Source organism: Sander vitreus, chromosome 7 (genome assembly GCF_031162955.1).
Source record: "Sander vitreus isolate 19-12246 chromosome 7, sanVit1, whole genome shotgun sequence".
Classification (NCBI taxonomy): Eukaryota; Metazoa; Chordata; class Actinopteri; order Perciformes; family Percidae; genus Sander; species Sander vitreus.
In genome coordinates, this window is record NC_135861.1 from 14,939,480 (window position 1) to 14,958,509 (window position 19,030).

At 39.5% G+C, this 19,030-nt stretch overlaps 1 protein-coding gene across 1 annotated transcript; it reads right to left on the reverse strand.

Annotated features, from left to right (window-relative positions):
* Positions 1 to 10,334, reverse strand: eno1a (enolase 1a, (alpha)). The gene is made up of 12 exons (XM_078254816.1): positions 10,225 to 10,334; positions 7,392 to 7,486; positions 5,296 to 5,391; positions 4,765 to 4,823; positions 4,249 to 4,318; positions 3,246 to 3,379; positions 2,849 to 3,071; positions 1,607 to 1,804; positions 1,084 to 1,285; positions 870 to 978; positions 688 to 746; positions 1 to 496 (listed from the first exon to the last, which is right to left on the reverse strand). The coding sequence occupies exons 2-12, from the start codon at positions 7,474 to 7,476 to the stop codon at positions 433 to 435; spliced, it is 1,299 nt and encodes a 432-aa protein (XP_078110942.1). The 5' UTR covers positions 7,477 to 7,486; positions 10,225 to 10,334; the 3' UTR covers positions 1 to 432.
* Between the last annotated feature and the right edge of the window lie 8,696 nt (positions 10,335 to 19,030).

Genomic DNA, 19,030 nt, shown 5'->3' on the forward strand with positions numbered 1-19,030 from the left:
TGTTTCAAACTATGTTTATTTTTGCCAACGCTTACAGCAACACAAGACTTGCAACACATTGCACACACAGTACTGTCACTACTGCTTGAGGCAGAGCCATACTACAGTTAAAGTAGCTCAAATACTCAGTAGAGGACCAAAAATTGCAAAAACTCACAAGACGCTAAACAAAACTCTCACACAGTTACACGGACAAAAGATAGGGACCAACACTATTCAGGAGCTTAAGCATTTTTTGAGGATGAGCTAAGCTGTGGTTGTACTAGGATGTACTGTGGCTTCTCCACCCCACAGACTTGGACCTTGGATTTCAGCAGTAATCTCTCCATCTCTTTCTCCAGACAGGGAAGGCAACCTAGTGTGGCGTATAATATATGTGTGGAGATTATTTATGAGCAGTGAACACACAGAGGCCTGAGGAGGTGGACCAGCTCAGATGGGGTGCCTGAAGTTCTGGCCGGCGAAACGGGCCTTGTCGCCGAGCTCCTCTTCAATCCTGGGAGAGAGTGATGACATGATTATTAAAATAGATGGATCAATAGCCTGGGAAAATCTGCAATATTGTGCATCTAAAGAGCGATGACCACACAACTCATACTGTTGATAAAGTTCAGTTTAACTGTAAAAATGTGACTAAGCTTTAATTTAGCCATCAGAAATACGCATACGTTTCTGGTCGCGACTCACCTCAGCAGCTGGTTGTACTTGGCCAAGCGCTCAGATCGGCAAGGCGCACCTGTCTTGATCTGGGAAAGAAATGAAATGACATATAAGACCCAATCTGTAATTTAAAAGCTACACCTATGGGACAGTTTGAATAGTCAGCTAGATCTCAGATCTCATTAGTGACTTGTCTGTTAAGGTTTTACCTGTCCAGTGCAGAGACCGACCACCAGGTCAGCGATGAAGGTGTCCTCTGTCTCTCCAGAGCGATGGCTGACCATCACGCCCCAGCCGTTGCTCTGGGCCATCTTGCAGCTAAAAGAAAGACACATATAAGCCATGTTAGCCAGCTTATACCGTAGTTACTATCTTGGTTTTCGGCAACAAGTGTAATCACACTGCTCTGTTGTTGACACTCACGCCTGCAGGGACTCTGTGACGGAGCCGATCTGGTTGACTTTAAGCAGCAGGCAGTTGCAGGACTTTTCAGCCACACCCTTGGCGATGCGTTTGGGGTTGGTGACTGTGAGGTCATCGCCCACCACCTGGATGCTGGTGCTGGCTGTGAATTTGGTCCATGCCTCCCAGTCATCCTGGTCAAAGGGGTCCTCAATGGACACCACTGTTAGAATGGGAAGAAGGTGAGAGCAGTGTTTCAGCCATTCATAAATCCAAAACGTCAGCACTGATTAAGAAGCCACTGATCAATAGTTATCATCTACAGAATCCTTAAACCTGCAATGACCACTTGGTGGCAGCAGAATCAAGCTGCTAAATGCTCCACTATGTTCATCAGCTAGCTGCTAAATTGTACATTAGTGTACAATTTAATTGTTAAATTAAATTGCTCTCTATAATATCTTTGAAATGTTGCATTTTTGAAAACAGTAAGCAGTAAGAGTTTTAGGGATGTTAAGAAGAGGGGTATGTGTTAAAAACCCACCGGGGTAATCTTTGACAAAGCTCCTGTAGAGGTCAGCCAGCTGGTCAGGGGAGATGTAGCGGCTGGGGTCGTCAGGAGACTTGAAGTCCAGGTCGTACTTGCCACCCTTGTAGAACTCAGAGGCAGCCACATCCATGCCAATAACGATCTTATCAGTGTAGCCGGCCTTGGCGATGGCATTCTTCAGCAGCTCCAGAGCTGAGACAAAAACATACTACGATTATAGCTAATAAAATCCCAACATTCACTTGTCACAAATGAGTCACTTCTTAAGACTCTGCTCCACGGGGGCATTTGCCATATCAGCATCTTGAACTGACACTGGAGTCAGAGGCTGCAGTCAGTGCATTCGTTACTGAGTTTAGGCCCTAATTTAGAAACCAGATGTCGGCCAAAGGATGACATGATAACTTCACTTCCTTGGGAGGTCTAAGAATGTAATGCTTTTCAAGACTAATCACAGTAACAACTTTCTATGATCAACTCTTTCCTGACTAGGGTTGGGTACTGTTCACATTTTTTCCGGTACAGGTATCGAAACCTGAAATTCAGTTCCGGTACCCAACGGTACCTTTTTTTTTGGTCCTTTCCCTCTGTAATAACAAAAAATTTACTTCAGCTGTAAAAATAATTCCAAAACAATTCATTCTATTTACTTAGAAAAAGTTATTTATAATAATAATTATTAATTCTCACAAAGAATTAACTTATTCTTGTATTTCTGTATATCTTTTTAGCCTGTTTTTATTTTCTATCTCATTTTAACTGCTCTTTAATGTTTTATGTAAAGCACTTTGAATTGCCTTGTTGCTGAAATGTGTCAGTCAGTCAACAGGGCATAGAGAACACTGGTGTGCCTGTCTATCCCAGAGGAAGTGTAATTGCACCGCTATCGCTTTCGGCTCACCATTCATATTATATTGCTGTGAACTTGCGTGGAGTTTTGAAAAGTGTAATGACACTTGCAACTGCTTAACCGGCTCGCCCTTACCTGCTCTCAGGTACCGAAATTTGGCATTGTTTGATTTAACGTGAATCAGTCCTCGGTAGTACCGACGTAATTCGGTCGGTACCCAAAAAAGTACCGATTCCGGTACCCAATCCTGACAAATGAAAACAACCCTACAACAGTGTCCTAAAATAACAATTAATGTATTCAGCTGGATCTCAACTCCGTTGTCTTGCAATGGAACTCTGATTGTTAAACAGTGGTTATGGCTCTGATTTAATGTTTCCTCTCACCTTCCTTGTTCTCCAGGATGTTGGGGGCAAAGCCTCCCTCGTCTCCTACATTAGTGGCGTCCTTGCCATATTTCTCCTTGATGACATTCTTCAGGTTGTGGTAGACCTCAGCACCAATACGCATGGCCTCCTTAAAGGTGCTGGCTCCCACAGGCAGGATCATGAACTCCTGCATGGCCAGCTTGTTGCCTGCATGGGAGCCGCCGTTGATGACATTGAAAGCCTGAAAAGAAGAAGAGAGGATCGGCTTTCAGCCTAATGGAATCACAACTGAATGTATGATTCTTTGGATCAAACATTAGCGGTCATGTCAGTTAGGCCTTAATGCTAATAAGAGGCCGTTAGTTTCTATAAAGCCTGTGGTACATGACTTAGATCATTTCACTGTCATGCTCACAGGGACAGGAAGGATGACTTCAGGGTTGCCAGCCAGGTCAGCGATGTGGCGGTAGAGGGGAACACCCTTCTCTGCTGCACCAGCCTTGCACACAGCCAGGGAGACGCCCAGGATGGCATTAGCACCAAACTTAGCTGAGGGAGGGTAGACAAATAGTTCAATATATTGTGAATATTGTGGGTAGAGTGCATTTATGAAACACTAATGTCTTCTGATATCTATATTCTTTGAGCAAAAATCAATAATGCATGAACTTAAAATAATTAGAACTGACTTTTCTGTTGTGTAAACACAATGTATGAGCCTTTTAATGTTTCTGTGGTATTTTAAAAATGTCTGTGTCCAAAACCACTCCCTTGATCACACATTCACTACATAATAGACACTCAGTAGTTCAGCAGTGAGTGGAGATTTCTGTCAAGTTTCTGTTTTGCATCTATAAAAAAGTACTGCACTTGTTAGCAGAAAGAACTGTACATGCCATGGACGTTACTTACATTTTCTTTTTTTAAATAAGGTGTACTATAAAGTGGATATATTTTACACTTATTATTTATCACGGTATATGTAATTGTATATCGCAATATCAACATATATCAAGACATAAAACATTTTCTGGAGAGAAACTGTTTATGGATATTATAACCAGGGAGGAATTTTTTGTTTGGTTAATCCCTCAAATGAAATATCATATGACTAATCAAGATACTTCATTACATTGATGCAGAAATATTATTGTCATAAAGCAGTTCTGCTCATTGTACTTGCAACATTTCTCACAATAGCCTAATATACCCAGAGATATTAATAAATGTATGGCTAAATCTCTGAAAAAAGCGACTGTACTATAAATGTTATGTACATATAAATAGTTTTACTCCCAAACCCTTCCTGAGAGTAAATAGATTGTATTATATTGATAATATAATATTATTAATTATATCTCACAAAACTCTGCGCTGATATTGTCAGGCCAGTTAAAGTGCATAAAGCAGCATCTTACACTTGTTTTCTGTGCCATCCATGTCCAGCATCAGCTTGTCGATCTTGCCCTGCTCAATAACGCTCACGTCCTGGATTAGACAAAACATGACAAGTTATATTGTACGTTTGGAAACAAAAGATTAATAACTAGGTTTAATTCTGGCTAGTTAGTTCAGAAAAGCACACTCAAATAATGTTAAAATAATCACAGCATCTGAGAATTACATCACTGAAGCTCTGCTAATGCATCGGTTTATAGATACTTAAGATATATAATTTTTTATAACAATGAGGTCAATGTTAAATAGGAACAACAAACAACTGCTTAACATGTCAATTTTATGCAATGTCTTTCTTTTTAAAAATCATACAGTTAGTCACTTGGCGATTGTCAGTACTGCTGCCAATGTTACAGATATTCTTCTGTTGTATTTTGAAAATACATAAATAATGAATTCAAGACACTGATCAAAGCTTGGTTTGGGCTTGTGACACTAGCACACAGTAATATTAGTCAAACAACAAATGGTCCTACCTTGCTAACCAGTGCAGGTGCAATTGTTTTATTGATATTCTCTACAGCTTTTGAGACACCTGCAAGGGACAAGCAGACCATAACTGACTCAGACAGGAGAAGACCATGCAGAGCAGGCGGGACAGATGACCACAGAGTGAAGTAAAAATATTATTAATCCTTCTATGATTGTGCTCATTCTTTTTTTCCCCTTTAGATCTGTGAACATCTGTTAGTGCCTGTCAAGGTTAGTTTCCAAAGGCAAAGCCATTCTTCATGCTGCTGTGTGCACTGATATGTAAGAGAGTCATCCTGTTATTTCACACTTTATTTACCTGGTTACACAATGCAGGGGCCAAGAATTCATTTACATATTTAACTGCTCTTTTGACTCCTAACAGGAGGAAGAAAGATGGAAAGTAAATGGAAATAAAGAAGGAAGAATCAGGGACAGACAACAGAATGTATAATAGTTTTGAAAGGACATGAAAGATAGCTACAGAATAGTAGTGAGCAGAAAGTTTAGAGTGGGAATCAGTGAAGATGGCTTACCTTTGCCCATATAGCGTGTTTTGTCATTGTCACGGAGCTCCAGAGCCTCATAGATGCCTGTGGAGGCACCGCTGGGCACTGCAGCTCTGAAAAGACCTTGGAGACACAGAGGACATTTTGCAACAGTCATTTCCTAAAGTGCTGTGTCATGTCCAACAAGCCAGCAAAGGACTCACTGCAGTTTGATTCATGTTGAAATGTAATTTTCCATATCACCCGTTACTGTGACAACCATAACTGTAAACTATGTGATTACTCTGTGATACAACACAGACTCTGCGGGCATAAACATGTCTGACAAGGCATTAAAGAAGAATTTTACTGCTGGAAAGAGGGTCTATTTTTAATACAACGGGGCTGTTGATGCATTCGAATGGCGCAAACATCCCGAGAAAACAGAAAAGAAGCTGTGATATTCCCTCTCGCTTAAAAAGGTAGAAACCTACAACTACCAGAATGCACTGCACCGCACTGGACCAATTAAAGCTCCCTCTGGTAGGTGACATATTAAAAGCTTGTCGAGCTTGTCCGTATTGACTAGTGATAGACCGATTCGGGCTGATTAATGCCATTTTGAAATGATCGGTATCGGCCAATGCCTGCGCTCACAAGCCGGAAAAATTTCTGCAGACACTTCTGTGATGCAACAGTGGGAGACAGGCTGCCAACGGAGCATGTGCAGTGCATCGGTGGAAGGATGCCAAGCCACGCCCATGCAACCATCAACCAAGTGAGGAGAAATTGGGGATGAGCAAAAATCTATTTAGTTTGCTCAGTGGACCGGCAGAGATGGTGTGAGTCTGAGGGGCTTTAGGGCTTAGCCCATGGGTTCAGGCTTAGCAAATCATCTGCATCAAGACATCACCTTGCTGCAGCTGGTGGAGCTGGCAACAGTCCATCAGGCTGTAAATTGAACTGGCGTACTGTCACATCATAATAACATTTTATCTGGATAAAAACCATGGCCCAAACTAGAGCATAAAACAGGAACAGTGACTGTAAATGTCCAGATTACCTGAGCTACTGAAATGATATCGTTTAAAAAACAAGCATAGGAGATTTTCTGGTATGACTGTAACCAAGAGGCAAGCTGGTTACATAACACAGCAAAACACAGATTTGCTCTGGGTGCAGCACACTCGCTTTGATCTGTGCCGTTAATGATGCCAAAATAGGCCTGGTGGACTTAAAAGGGAATCTTGTTAAAAAAAAAAAAAAAAAGGAATAAAAAGGTGCTATTTACAGTAAACTGGAGCACTTAGCAAACATCCCAACTTAATGAAAAGATGACAGGGCTGCAGAATAGAGCAGCCAATTTCCAGCCAATGTATTCAAGACAGTGTAGCCTGTTCCACTCAATTCCATGTCAATGGTCATTGAGGTTGCTTCATTAACATTCTCAGGACATTTCATTGGGTTGAGCTGATCTTTTGTTTTAGCGCTCAGAACAGAACAGCTCGCCAAAAAAACTTCAATCAAAGTCAAGCTATTAGTTAATTGGATGAATTGATCTCAAATGTAGCCAGACGTGTCAAACATTGCAGAGTTTGGATGTTTCATGCTCAGCAGCTTCATTATGTGATCTAGCATACAATTAGGTGAGGGAATACTGTAGATATAATGTATACAACATCTCTACCTTGCATGCAATATCAAGGATTCAACTCAACTCAGAAGTACCTACTGTATGAGCTATCTTTGCTCCCAAACAGGAACCATTACAGTAACAGTGCTGTAGAGACAGTGTGATATTACAGGAGCTATTTTCACACATCCACCATCTGATCTGATCCACTCTGGACCCACTATACAGTGTAGGGCAACACACTATCCTGGCCATCCTAATACACAATTGAACTGGTTTTCACTAGCTAGGTAATTGGGCAAAACACGAAAAAAGTATAAAACTTTGCTTCCAATATGATGCAGCATTACACTTCAAGTTATAAATACGTTCAAATTACCTGTTAAACTATGTGTAGAGGTTGAACATGCACTAACATTTTATTTGTAACAGCCATCTAGTTGTGCCACCCTTGACCACCATTTCTAAACTCAGAAAGTAAATGAAAACATATATATTAATTGTACAGTACCTTTCTTGGTGTACAGATCAACCTCCACAGTGGGGTTGCCACGAGAGTCAAAAATCTCACGAGCGTGAATCTTCAGGATGGACATGGTTCTGGATCTGTAGATAAAACGACAGGGAAGAGACATCAGTATAGTGCTGCTCCACAGGCCAAGCAGACAGACGGCTGCACCGTTACTTACTGAATTTAAGCTTCAAGTCAAAAGAGTGAGTTGGCAATAAATTAAATGCACAATGAAACACGCTGGACAAAATGTAATCTAATTTATAGCTTGAGTTTGGAAATAGAGGAATTTACCGTCTAATGGTTTCTTTAATTCAACATATATATGAGCCGTGCACACCTCCGGAACCGACTGATGTAGGCTGGCTAGGATAACAGATATATTAGTCACAAAAGGGCGTGGCTTATGAAGCAATCTCTGCAAGCAGGGGCAGTTCTAGACCTTTTTAAAAGGAGGGGCCAGGCTGGGGCCACATGCAATTTTAGGGGTACCAAATATATAAAGTGTTACATACCACCAACCCTCCATAAATTTGGTTCTACAATAGACTAACAATATACATATAACAATAAACACAATAATACTCATTCAGTCCTAATCTACATTTTATGTATCATTGCATATGAATAATATCCCCTCTTTGGGGATGAAGGTGGGGTTAAAATGTATGAAAATATTTGCCACAGTTAGGGGGGGGTCGAGGCTTAATATTACGGGGGCACTGGCCACCCTTGCCCCCTCCCTAGAACCACTCCTGTCTGCAAGTCCATTCAGTTTTCCTAATATAACGGATTACAAAGCAATATTGCAAAATGCTTGCAAAACTGAGTTGAGAAACAGGGAACTCTTGATAACAGTAGTGAAAGGTCACTATAAGCAAGAGTAGGTGAATGATTTGGCACAATACATGTTTGGCTTCTTTTTGTCCAAGTTGTACTGTACTGATATGGGTTAAAGTCCTGAGTAGTGGTGTAATCTCAGTGAGCCTTTGTTATCTCTCAAAATTCCAGTACTGGAGGTCAGGAAAGGACAGTCTGGCCATGATTCCTGATGTGCCATTGATTTCCATTTGTTTTATCTAACTTGCCCTGTATCCATGCACTTACTTGCTCATCTACCCACTCAGAATGCACGAGTGAACTTTGAGTACAGCCTCCATAGTTAAACTAGAGTACAGCAGAATCAATGGAAAATCCTCTGTCCTTAAAAGTCTATGTGGAAACTTGCCACTGGCAACAGCAAAGAGGCAAAATCACCTATCCAGACACACACACACACACACAGACCCTCCTCTTCAGCTAAATGGAAATATTTTACAGTTGACTGGGGCTGGGTATTGGACCTCAATACTAATACTATTGACTAATAGTCCATGATTGAAATAACATTTTTAGTTTAGGCTGTTTTACCTAGGCAAAGTTCTTGTAAAGTTGTGTTGTTTTTAGAATGTTGGCTTCTTCTGTTAATATGTGGAATGTATAGAAAAACATGCTAATATTTTACAAAGTAAGGTATGCAAAAAGGTACAGAATGGTAACCGAATCTCAGAAGTTTCAGCTGATACTAAAATTCACCACCCTTTTGAATTGGTAACAGAAACAACATTAGATCAATATATGAACCCAAGCAAAAATGCCCAAAATCTCCAACTTCCAGCAATTGTGAGGATACATCCTCACGCAATTACTTATCTTTTGAGATCATAAACTAAATATCTTTGGGTTAAGCTTGTTGTAGAAAAAAGCTATTTGAAATAATTATTTACTGCCATTTTATTGATTGATAAATCAAGAGAGTAATCGGCCAGATTGATCAGTAATGAAAATAATTGTTAGTGGCTGCCCTAACATATAATACATACACTATGTTTCTGTCATGGATGTCTCACATGCAGTCAATTTCTATTCCTTTTTTTTTTTCACTGCCAGATTAATGCATACAGTATGTGAAGAGCAAGGAGGAAAGCTGTTGGCACAAAATGGCACCCACAGATAAATAAATAATTGAGGATTGATACCTGATATATGTGTACGCATGCTAGTTTGGCTTGATCCTCAATTAAGCTACATTAGGATTTGCCAGCAAGCCATATCAACACAATCTGTTTAATTCATTTATTAAAAAATACCTTTAAAACTGCATTAATACACTTTACAGTCTACCTAACTGAGTGACTTGATAAAAGTATCATCTGCGTCTGTAAAGTAGAGAAATGACTAACCATCACAAAGAGACACACTGAGTGTAATTTTACAACGTAAAGTAATTTTCCTACAACCTGTGGACACACCCCCACGTCTGCTGCAAGCAACTGTTGAGTTAGCTCACTGAGCATGAGCCAGCATGTGTAGTCAGTCTTTACAGTAAAAAGGACTTTACAGTCCTTTACAGCTTTGGACAAAAAAAATACACAAATAACGTTAATTATGATAGCGGTTCTTTAATAAGGAAGGAGACTGCTGGAAGTTGGACTTGCAACTTGACGCTCTTTTTCCCCACACACCCTGCAGCTCTAAATGGAGTGATATCTCGCCAGCTGACGGCCTGATTTAAAAATAGACGGTGGGCTGCAAACTATAAGCCACAAAACCAACAAGTGAGAAATAAGCTGGCGTCTATAATAAATAATAATAAAAAAGTATCCGCTAACACAATGACAATACTTTGAGGTTACCGTCGTGTAAGAGGAACATCATGTAGGCCTACACATTTATAAATGAAGAAAAGTAGTTATAGCACACACTGTCTTAGAATAGGCTCTTTAAATCTTAATAGACGTTGTCCTATACAAAATGTGCATATAAAAAGCAGAAATAACGATATCAAAGTTACCTTTTCCGGGTCTAACTGTGTGCAAGGGCAGTGGTGTCTCTCTCTCGTGCGGGCAAGCAGAGAAGGCGCTCGTGACGTTTCGGGCTCAATGATAAGTGTACGGAATCAGGAAGAAACGGGCAACGGAGCAACGCCATTGGCTGGGACTGGCTCACGAGACAGACTAGTGCGAGGAAGGATGCACGTCCACCGTCACATCACATCCCAAAATGAGGACGAAGAGGATGCGGATGTTTTAAATCTTTGCGAAAGCATCACTTTTGATTAAAAAAAAACAACAACATATAAACATACAGAAAGCAAGAATGATTGTTTGAGGTGAATTATGGGAAAATTGAATTTTTCTTCGTGTGAGGATGAAAGAGGCAGTATGCGGAAAGATGACGCATTATGAGTACGTGCAGAGAAGCAGGCAGGGATCTCCGACGCAGTGGTTAGTTGTTGGTCACATGTCACTTGCGGTCACGTTTTTTGGCAATGGCTTTTCTTTTCCCATCACGAATATAAAAGGGTGTGTGAGGATGTGTGCTTTCTTAAAATGTCAAACACCAAGAAATCGTTGATGTGGTGATTTGCAGGTCAGAATATGTCTAGACATCTAGAGTAAAAAAACAGGTTGAAAAATGAACCTTAGTTTCAACAGCATTTTAACAAATGTAGCCTATACTGTGCATACCTTTTACATGACCTGCATCACAAAATAGGCTATATCTAAATGCTGCTGAAACATAAATTGAGCCCTATGTATAACTTAGACATCTAAAACTTTCACTTTTCAACCAAATGCATCCCAGTTTGGGCCTAAATATAGGCTAGGAGTTTTTGATCTGCAAACCACCACATCAGTGATTAATGGGAACCTTGTGTTAAAATACAATATGATCCCAGAATAAACCCATTTAAGACGTTTCTGCTTTTTATTGTATGTGTTTTAAAACTTGTTTTCCCTTCAGAGTATAAAAATGTGGAGCTACTTGCATTTGCACAATTAAGTATTTTAAAGGGTGACTGCACCGGTAATGCATGTGGACATTGATGTAATGAATCAAAACATGAATGAATAGTGGGTTTCCCCCTACACATCTGTCTCATCAGTACAGGACATGGTTTCATGCAGCTGCGCAGTGCAGTGGGAGGGAGCAGCATCCATGACAGACCAGAGCTGCTGGAGCTACAGTGTAATGATGAAAGCCTGCTGCAGTGACCTTGACTCTTCTGTCAGTGTTAAATCCAACTGCGCCATCTGCTGCCCACATGCTCTCATTAAAATGTCTTTGCAACAAGTTCCTGCAGCAGACGTGCAAGTTTGAAAGGAGTTCCTTATAAATATAAGGATTGAGAAATATATTGACTCAGTATTTTTATCCAGTACCTGTTTCTTCCATTTTTCTTTTCAAATAAAATGTATTTTCTTTTAATTTGAATGTATTTTCTGAATGAGCTGGTGTATTATAGCAGTTATATTGACAGCAGTGGGGAAATATCAAAAATAAACTTCATGTAGTCTACTGTGGGCTGAGATTTGTGACTATATGATTTAAGGTCTGTAGTGGAAAAATATTCAAAACATTTATTTAATTAAAAAGTAGCAATACCACACTAAAAAATTCTAATTTACAAGTAAACATTCTGCATTCAAAATCTTACTTAAGTAAAAGTAGAGGTATTAGCATCACAATGTACTGAAATAAAAGTACTCATTATGCAGAAGGTCCTTGTAAGTGTATTATTATTATATTATTATTTTATTGTACTACTAGATCATTATGGATGGATTAATATGTGAGCAGTGTTTTGATGTTAAAGTTGGTTGAACAAATTTGACTACTACTTCATGTACTGTTGTTTAATCTATAAGAATGCATTATATTTTATAAACTGATCATATGTTTTGAATGTAAAAGTTTAATCTGCATAGTAATTATCGTCAGTAATGTCGTGAGATAAATGTAGCGCAGTAAAAAAAATTGAATATTCTTTTCTGAAATTGGAGTTGAAGTATAGCATAAAATGGACAGTAAGTACAAGAAGCTATAAACTGTTCTTAGACAGGCCTACAGTGCTTCAGTAAATGTACTTCCTGTTTTCCTCTGTTCCATGTAAGTAGACATTAAACACTCTCTCTCTGGCTCTGGTAACTTGTGATGAGCATATATATTTTTGTATTTTGTAGACTGAATTGGTGATCACGTAATCAATACAACAATTTAATGATTAGTTGTTAGGATAATTATTTATCAAAGAATGGACAAAAATGTGGCTGGTTTGCTCAGTGGGTAGAGCAGGCACACATATAGGCCTACATAGAGGTTTATACCTCGACGCAGAGGTCCAGGGTTTGAGACCGACCTGTGACGATTTCCTGCATGTCTTCCCCTTCTCTCTCCCCTTTCTCACCTAGCTGTCCTGTCCGTTAAAGGCGGAAAAGCCCCAAAAAATAATCTTAAAAAAAGAAAGAAAAAAGAATGGACAAAAATCACTGGAGTTCTCTTTTAGTTCGTTTTTACTTGCGCAAGCGGAGTCAATTTTACAGCACCCAGTAAGTACAGAAAAAAATGACTGACTGTCTGTTCACAGCAGTGTCTTTTTTATAACAATCAGGGGGTGTATTACAAAGGAGATACTGTCTAATTATCTCTGGTCAGGCCACGCATCTCCTCCACATGCACTCTGCCCTCAGGGACATTCTGTGCTTTTCACGAGGTCAGTTAGCTCTCATGATTATGTCATGAGAGGCAGAAATAATTTGCATTTACTTCAAGCAAATAGTTTTAACACTTACGAAAAGTAAGCATAACTTTTCTAACATTAATTGAAAGTAAAAATACTTTTTTCTTCTTTTTCACAGCAGGCTTTTTGACCTGTCATAGTATAAAAAGCACAGGTGTTACTAATACAAGTAACAATCTGTTGTATACATGTCCCAGTAAGCCATGACAGTGTGACAATAAGCCAGCATGTACAATACCAGGACTTTTGTCTCTTTTCCCATGTTTCTGGTCTGGCAAAATGCAAAAAAAAAAGGGAAGGCAGACCCATTAGACCAATTTAGTTATGACTTACTAACTTTTATTAGAAAGTGAAATTTGTTGAATTTGCCTCCAGCCTGTCTCCTGCGGTATCTGGAGATTCTACCACCTGTGTGATAGGCTGTTTCTGGCCCTGCCTGTTTTCTGGCCACCTGTGAAATGGTTGGAGGCATCAGCACTGCCACTCTGCTAATTTGTTGGTCAACATCAGAAAGCTGCACCATGATGTGAAAGAGTTGGTGATCTGTAGCATGTTGCTGTCAGTCAATGTGAAATATTTTCCAATAACCAAAGCACCAGCCCCATGATGTCAGGCAGCCAGGGTGGAGGGGTGGAGGCCAAGCCAAAGCCAAAGCTGCATTTGTTTTAGGAATTTGCTAAATATGAGCTCCTCCATATGCCCTCTGGCTCCAACATATCCCCAGTTCAGGAATCTACACCTGCTGTGATATTGTCTGAAATATGACATGCATACATTTCCATTGCTACGATGACGATGACAGTAATATCCCATTCTTCAGAGAAAGTCTTTGTCATACAGTATGTCCTTGTAAAAACGTCATTTCCACTGCTGAGCTGCCCAAAGCTTAAGACTCCAGTGGAGCATTTTTAGTGGCTCAGTGGTTGTGCTGGGCAGCTTCCAGGTGTGGACGTGTGCAACTGAGCGAGCAGGGTGTTCCTGGAAAGAGCCTTCATGCTCAGTGGACCCTGGTTAAAAATAGTAAATAAGAACTTAAGACCCATCAATTCGTTCTACAGTGTGCATGTCCTGATCCAGATGTCTCAAACAACCACATTCTTTTACCACATTCACGTGATAAGAAACCCAACTTTTCCAGTTATCTGAGTTTGCATGATTTGTGTGATAGGTTCATGTCTGGATGGATTTTATTTACTAAGGGAATTCCCCCAAATATTCTTAACAGTGGTATGTATTCACCCCGGAGCAGACGTCAAAATTGCTACTGATGTGATTTTCAGTGTCACAGCGACTTCAATCCATCTCACCTGATGCTACGTGTTTTTTCCTGGGTGATTTTAACAATGTTGATCGTAAAAAAGACTCTGAGCAGCTTTACCCAGTACATCACTTGTCCCACTCGTGGAAACAGGACATTGGATCTCTGTTATGACTCTATTAAGGGGGCCTATAAGTTTATTGCGGGTCCTCCTCTGGAATCCCTTCATATAGGACTGTGCTGCACAGGGACAAGGTGCAGACACGTGAAGTCCAGGTGTGGAGCAAGGAGAGCTCTCTGGCCCTTCAAGGGGGCTTTGACTGTACGGATTGGTCTGTCTTTCAGGAATCATCCAACAGTATTGATGAACTTTCTGTTTTGATAATGTGATCCCATCAAAAACGGTTGCCTCCTATCCTAATAACAAGCCTCGGATCACTAAGGAATTGAAAAATCTGCATTGGGAGAAGAAGACTTGTTTTAAAAGGGGTGATAAAACTGGTTATGCTGAAATTAGGAAAGCCTGGAGTGTTTATCGGTGTTTTAAGCCCCCAACGTCTCCTTTCAGGCAGTGCTGCCTGGAAGGCACTAGGATTAGGCAATGGTTATGGTTATGGTTAGGGTTATGGTTAGGGTTAGGGTTAGGTGCCTTGAAGTCAACGGTCGCAGCATTGCCTGGAAGGAGACGTTGGGGACTTAAAACACCATCGAGCATCCGGAGTGGTGTGAAATTGATGACAGGTCTACATACAAGCTCTAATGATGTCTGTCTAAATGTGCAGCTGGCAAATAGATTTTATTTGAGATTTAACTGTGATGATTTTTGTGAGAAAACCAGTAACAAAGTGTGGACTTGTCAGGGACACCTCTGCTTTTAATATTGATATCTCTATGGTTGCAAAGCTTTTGTGGCTAAATGTAAGAACCCTAAGATATTGAATGATTTTAGACCATGTAGCTCTCACCTCACTGGTGATGAAACCCTTTAAGAAACTGGTTTAGCAGGAGATACTGAGGAAGGTTGAAGAAAATTTCTTCTTTCTTTGTTTAACATCTGGAGGCCTCAAAAACCCACTTGACTTTTCATCCACATTTAATACCATCCAGCTGTATCTACTTGCTGCATATTTTAGTGTGAACTTACAGTAAATCTTGTTGGCTGGATTGTGGATTTCTTGTCAGACAGGTCACAGTGCGTCAGGGTTGATGGTGTCTTATCCTTTAAATTATTTTCTTCCACTGGTGCTGGTTCCCCACAGGGCTGTATCCTTTTACTATTGTAAGCCTTTTAAATAATGAGGGCACTGTCCTGTAGTTGATGACTACACTACTTGGTGCAAAGAGTTTTATTTATTGATAAATGTGTCCAAGACTAAAGACATGATTATCGATTTCCGTAGGCTCCAGCCCAGCCCAGCGTTACACATACTGTCGTTCAGGAGAAGGATATTGAGATTGTTTGTCAATATAAATACTTGAGAACCATTATTGATAATACATTATGTTTTGAACCCAACACCGACACTGTTTGTAAAAAAAGTCCAGCAGAGGCTTTTCTTTTTGAGAAAAATGAAGTCATTCAATGTGTGCAATGGTTTTTTAACAAGCGACTTTGAGTCTGTGAAAAGCGCTATATAAATAAAATGTATTATTATTATTATTATTATTATTATTATTATTATTATTAATAATTACTTATTATTTATTAGTTTTATTGAGTCTTACGTTTTGCATGATGGCGTGGTATGGCAGTCTTCCATTGGCTGGTAAAAACAGGCTAGCAAGGCCAAAGGTCAAAGTGGCAGGTAAGGTGATCGAGATATTTATTGTAAGCGTGTCACCTGCAAGGCTCAACAAATTCTCAACTGCCCTAACCACCCACTCTTTGAGGAGTTTGGTCTCTTGCCCTCTGACCGCCGTTTCAGAACGCCCAGAACAAGAACAAGGCATGCCAGGGCTTCTATTATCCCTGTAGCCATTGAAAAGCCTAATTTATTTCATTAAATGCTGCTTTTCAGATCAAACATCAGATCAAATTTCCTTCGGGATAATAAAGTTGGAAAGTTGGACATTCCAGGAAATGGTTATTATCACCACATACAGAAAGAATATGACAATATATTCTCACTCGAGGACCTTTTTGGTGCAGAAAAAGAAAATACACTGACATTCATAAACAAAAGTAATTTAAAGGATTACCAGGTACTCCAGCATCATTGATCCATTTATGTTTAATCCCATTATCACCTTCATGTGAATAAATGAACCTAAATTCCTGATTAAGTGAATGACAAAACAAGGAAAGATAATATAAAATAAGATTAAAAAAAAAGGAAATTGTGACAAAAGCAGCAGATAATTACAAAATGGTTGTATAATAGTTTAAATTATACTATATGTACAATGTGGAGGAGAAAACAGAGGCACAATGAAACATTTACAGGAAGTGGGTTAGGTTGGATCAACCTAATCAATATTGTTATCGGCCCTGAAAAACCAGTATCGGTCGCCCCCTAGTTTGTATGCATTTGTTTGTATAGTGGTGTCTGTGGCTACCGCATCTATGTATAGATGCAGATAAACATTTCTAAGCACAAACATATTTTCTTTTTATCTATGTGACATATATGTATTGTCTATTGTCTATTTGATATTTTCTGTTATATTGACCTATATTGACCTATTCTTAATAGTATTCTCACTAATTTAATCATCACATCGGACAACATTTGCTCCCATCTCAGTGTTCAGATCAAACTGTTCTTCTTCTCATGGTTGATGGAAGTCACTGTACATACTGGATAAAAAGTCAAGTTCCTGGGAGTTGTATGGTTGGAATTGGCCTGTTAACTGCATCACCATCACACATCATCAAAACTAGATTATTAAGTAGTTAAGAAATTGGAAAAAAAGAGACATTTAGTGTAATAAATTCTCATCTGACTCATAAAAATACAAGAAGACACTACAAGTCAAATTCCGGCTCCTTGTGATGAGGTGTCGTATCCATGGAGTTTGTTCATTGTTTCCTCTGTTGTAAATTTGATCCCACAGACAGCATATAGCTTTTGTTTTGTTTATTTTTTAAACTGTTTTGTCTCCTCTTCACCAAGACCAGCACAGGACACTGTACATACAACCTGCAGCTAAAACATATATGTCAAGCTTACCATACGTGGGCTAAAATAACTACACTTGCCCTTAGCCGGTACAACTACGTCATTTAAGCCCCTATAAGACCTTAAAAACTATTATTGTCCTTGAGGCAAACATAAAACTAGTGATTTAGGAAGAAGAAAGCTAAGAAAGCTATGATCTCAGACTTTGTTTGAGTTGAAAATGCTCTCCTGTCACTTCCACCGTAGTCAGTTCTGTTTTCTCCACCTGGGCTTGTTAAAAATAGTTTTTTTTATCATCCTTTATGATAATTAAACAAAAACAACTGGTATCAATGAAATGCAGGCCGCCGAAAGACTGTAACTCCCGTCCAGACAGGAAGGATGTGAGTGCAACAATGAGTCTTAAATCAAGGTGAGTCCTTTGATCATTTTATAACTCAATCACTTCTTTGCACACACACACACACACACACACACACACACACACACACACACACACACACACAAGGGGTTTGCATTAGGCTACTGCTTTTATGAGGACTCTCCTTGACTAGATAATTCCAAACTTATTTTTACCTTGGACTTCATTTCAGTGCACAGGGCAAATTCCAATCCTAAACTGCGCAAACCTAACCCTAATCCCATTGTTTAATCTGTTTTACGTGGAGTTGTGTTGCAGTGTAATGAGGCGTTATGTGCTGTTTATGACTATATTGGCAGAGCACAGCGACTTCCTGGAGTCTCCATTGTTTGCCCGACAACCTCACAGTGGAAGGCAATCAAGAAATAGTTCAGACGTCCCTTAAAACGGCAACTCTTTTGTTGTTTTACGGATGTGTTAATTATTGAGTTCATTCTACTCCTTATGCTAACCTAAGATAACCGGCTGCTGACTGAAGCCTTATAGCCTATTTAATGGACAGATATAAAGGTGGTATCAATTTCCTCATTCAATTGTAGGCAAGAAAGTGAATAAGCATATTTCCCCAAATTTGTAACTATTTCTTAACAACATTATCCCTCTGAAGACAACTTATTTGCATGTTCTTGTGAAGCAAACTGCACATTCACACATTCTGGCATGTAAGGTGGAAGCGTTGGACATGTTGTGACTGGTGTGCATGAACAGGTGGTACATAATATAATATGCTATGACCTACTACCATTGGCTCTCATGTTTTTGTTTAGCAGAAGCCATCTGGGGTTTCTAAGAATGACTAGCTTTTCCAGCTAAATGACAGTAGCATGTATGCGCTTGTATCATGGATTCCTGTAAATTCAAAAGACAAGCAAAAAGGTTCTACGAAAGTGAGTTATTTAAAAAGCAAAAGTAAAATGAAAACGTTAAAAACGGTTAGTTAGCCTACTGACTGGGATGCTGAAGCAACAGCATATAAGATATTTGGTCTTTTATCTCCTTGTATACACATATTTAATGATACTCTAAAGTCAAATATATGAGACTAACTTTTGTCCTCAAAGACAAAATAAATGATTTATTTGGGTTATTTGCGTGATTACCCGTAGTTTTATTCTGATATAAGAGTAGAATAATCTGCAGACAATGATCAGTTGTTTCACATTGAGAGATAACATTTCAACTCGAGTCTTTTTAACAGTTCAGTCACTTTGGAGCTGCTGGGCAGAGCTCTGGGCGTTTTGAGCATAGATTTCAACACCTCCCTCTACTCGCAGTTTA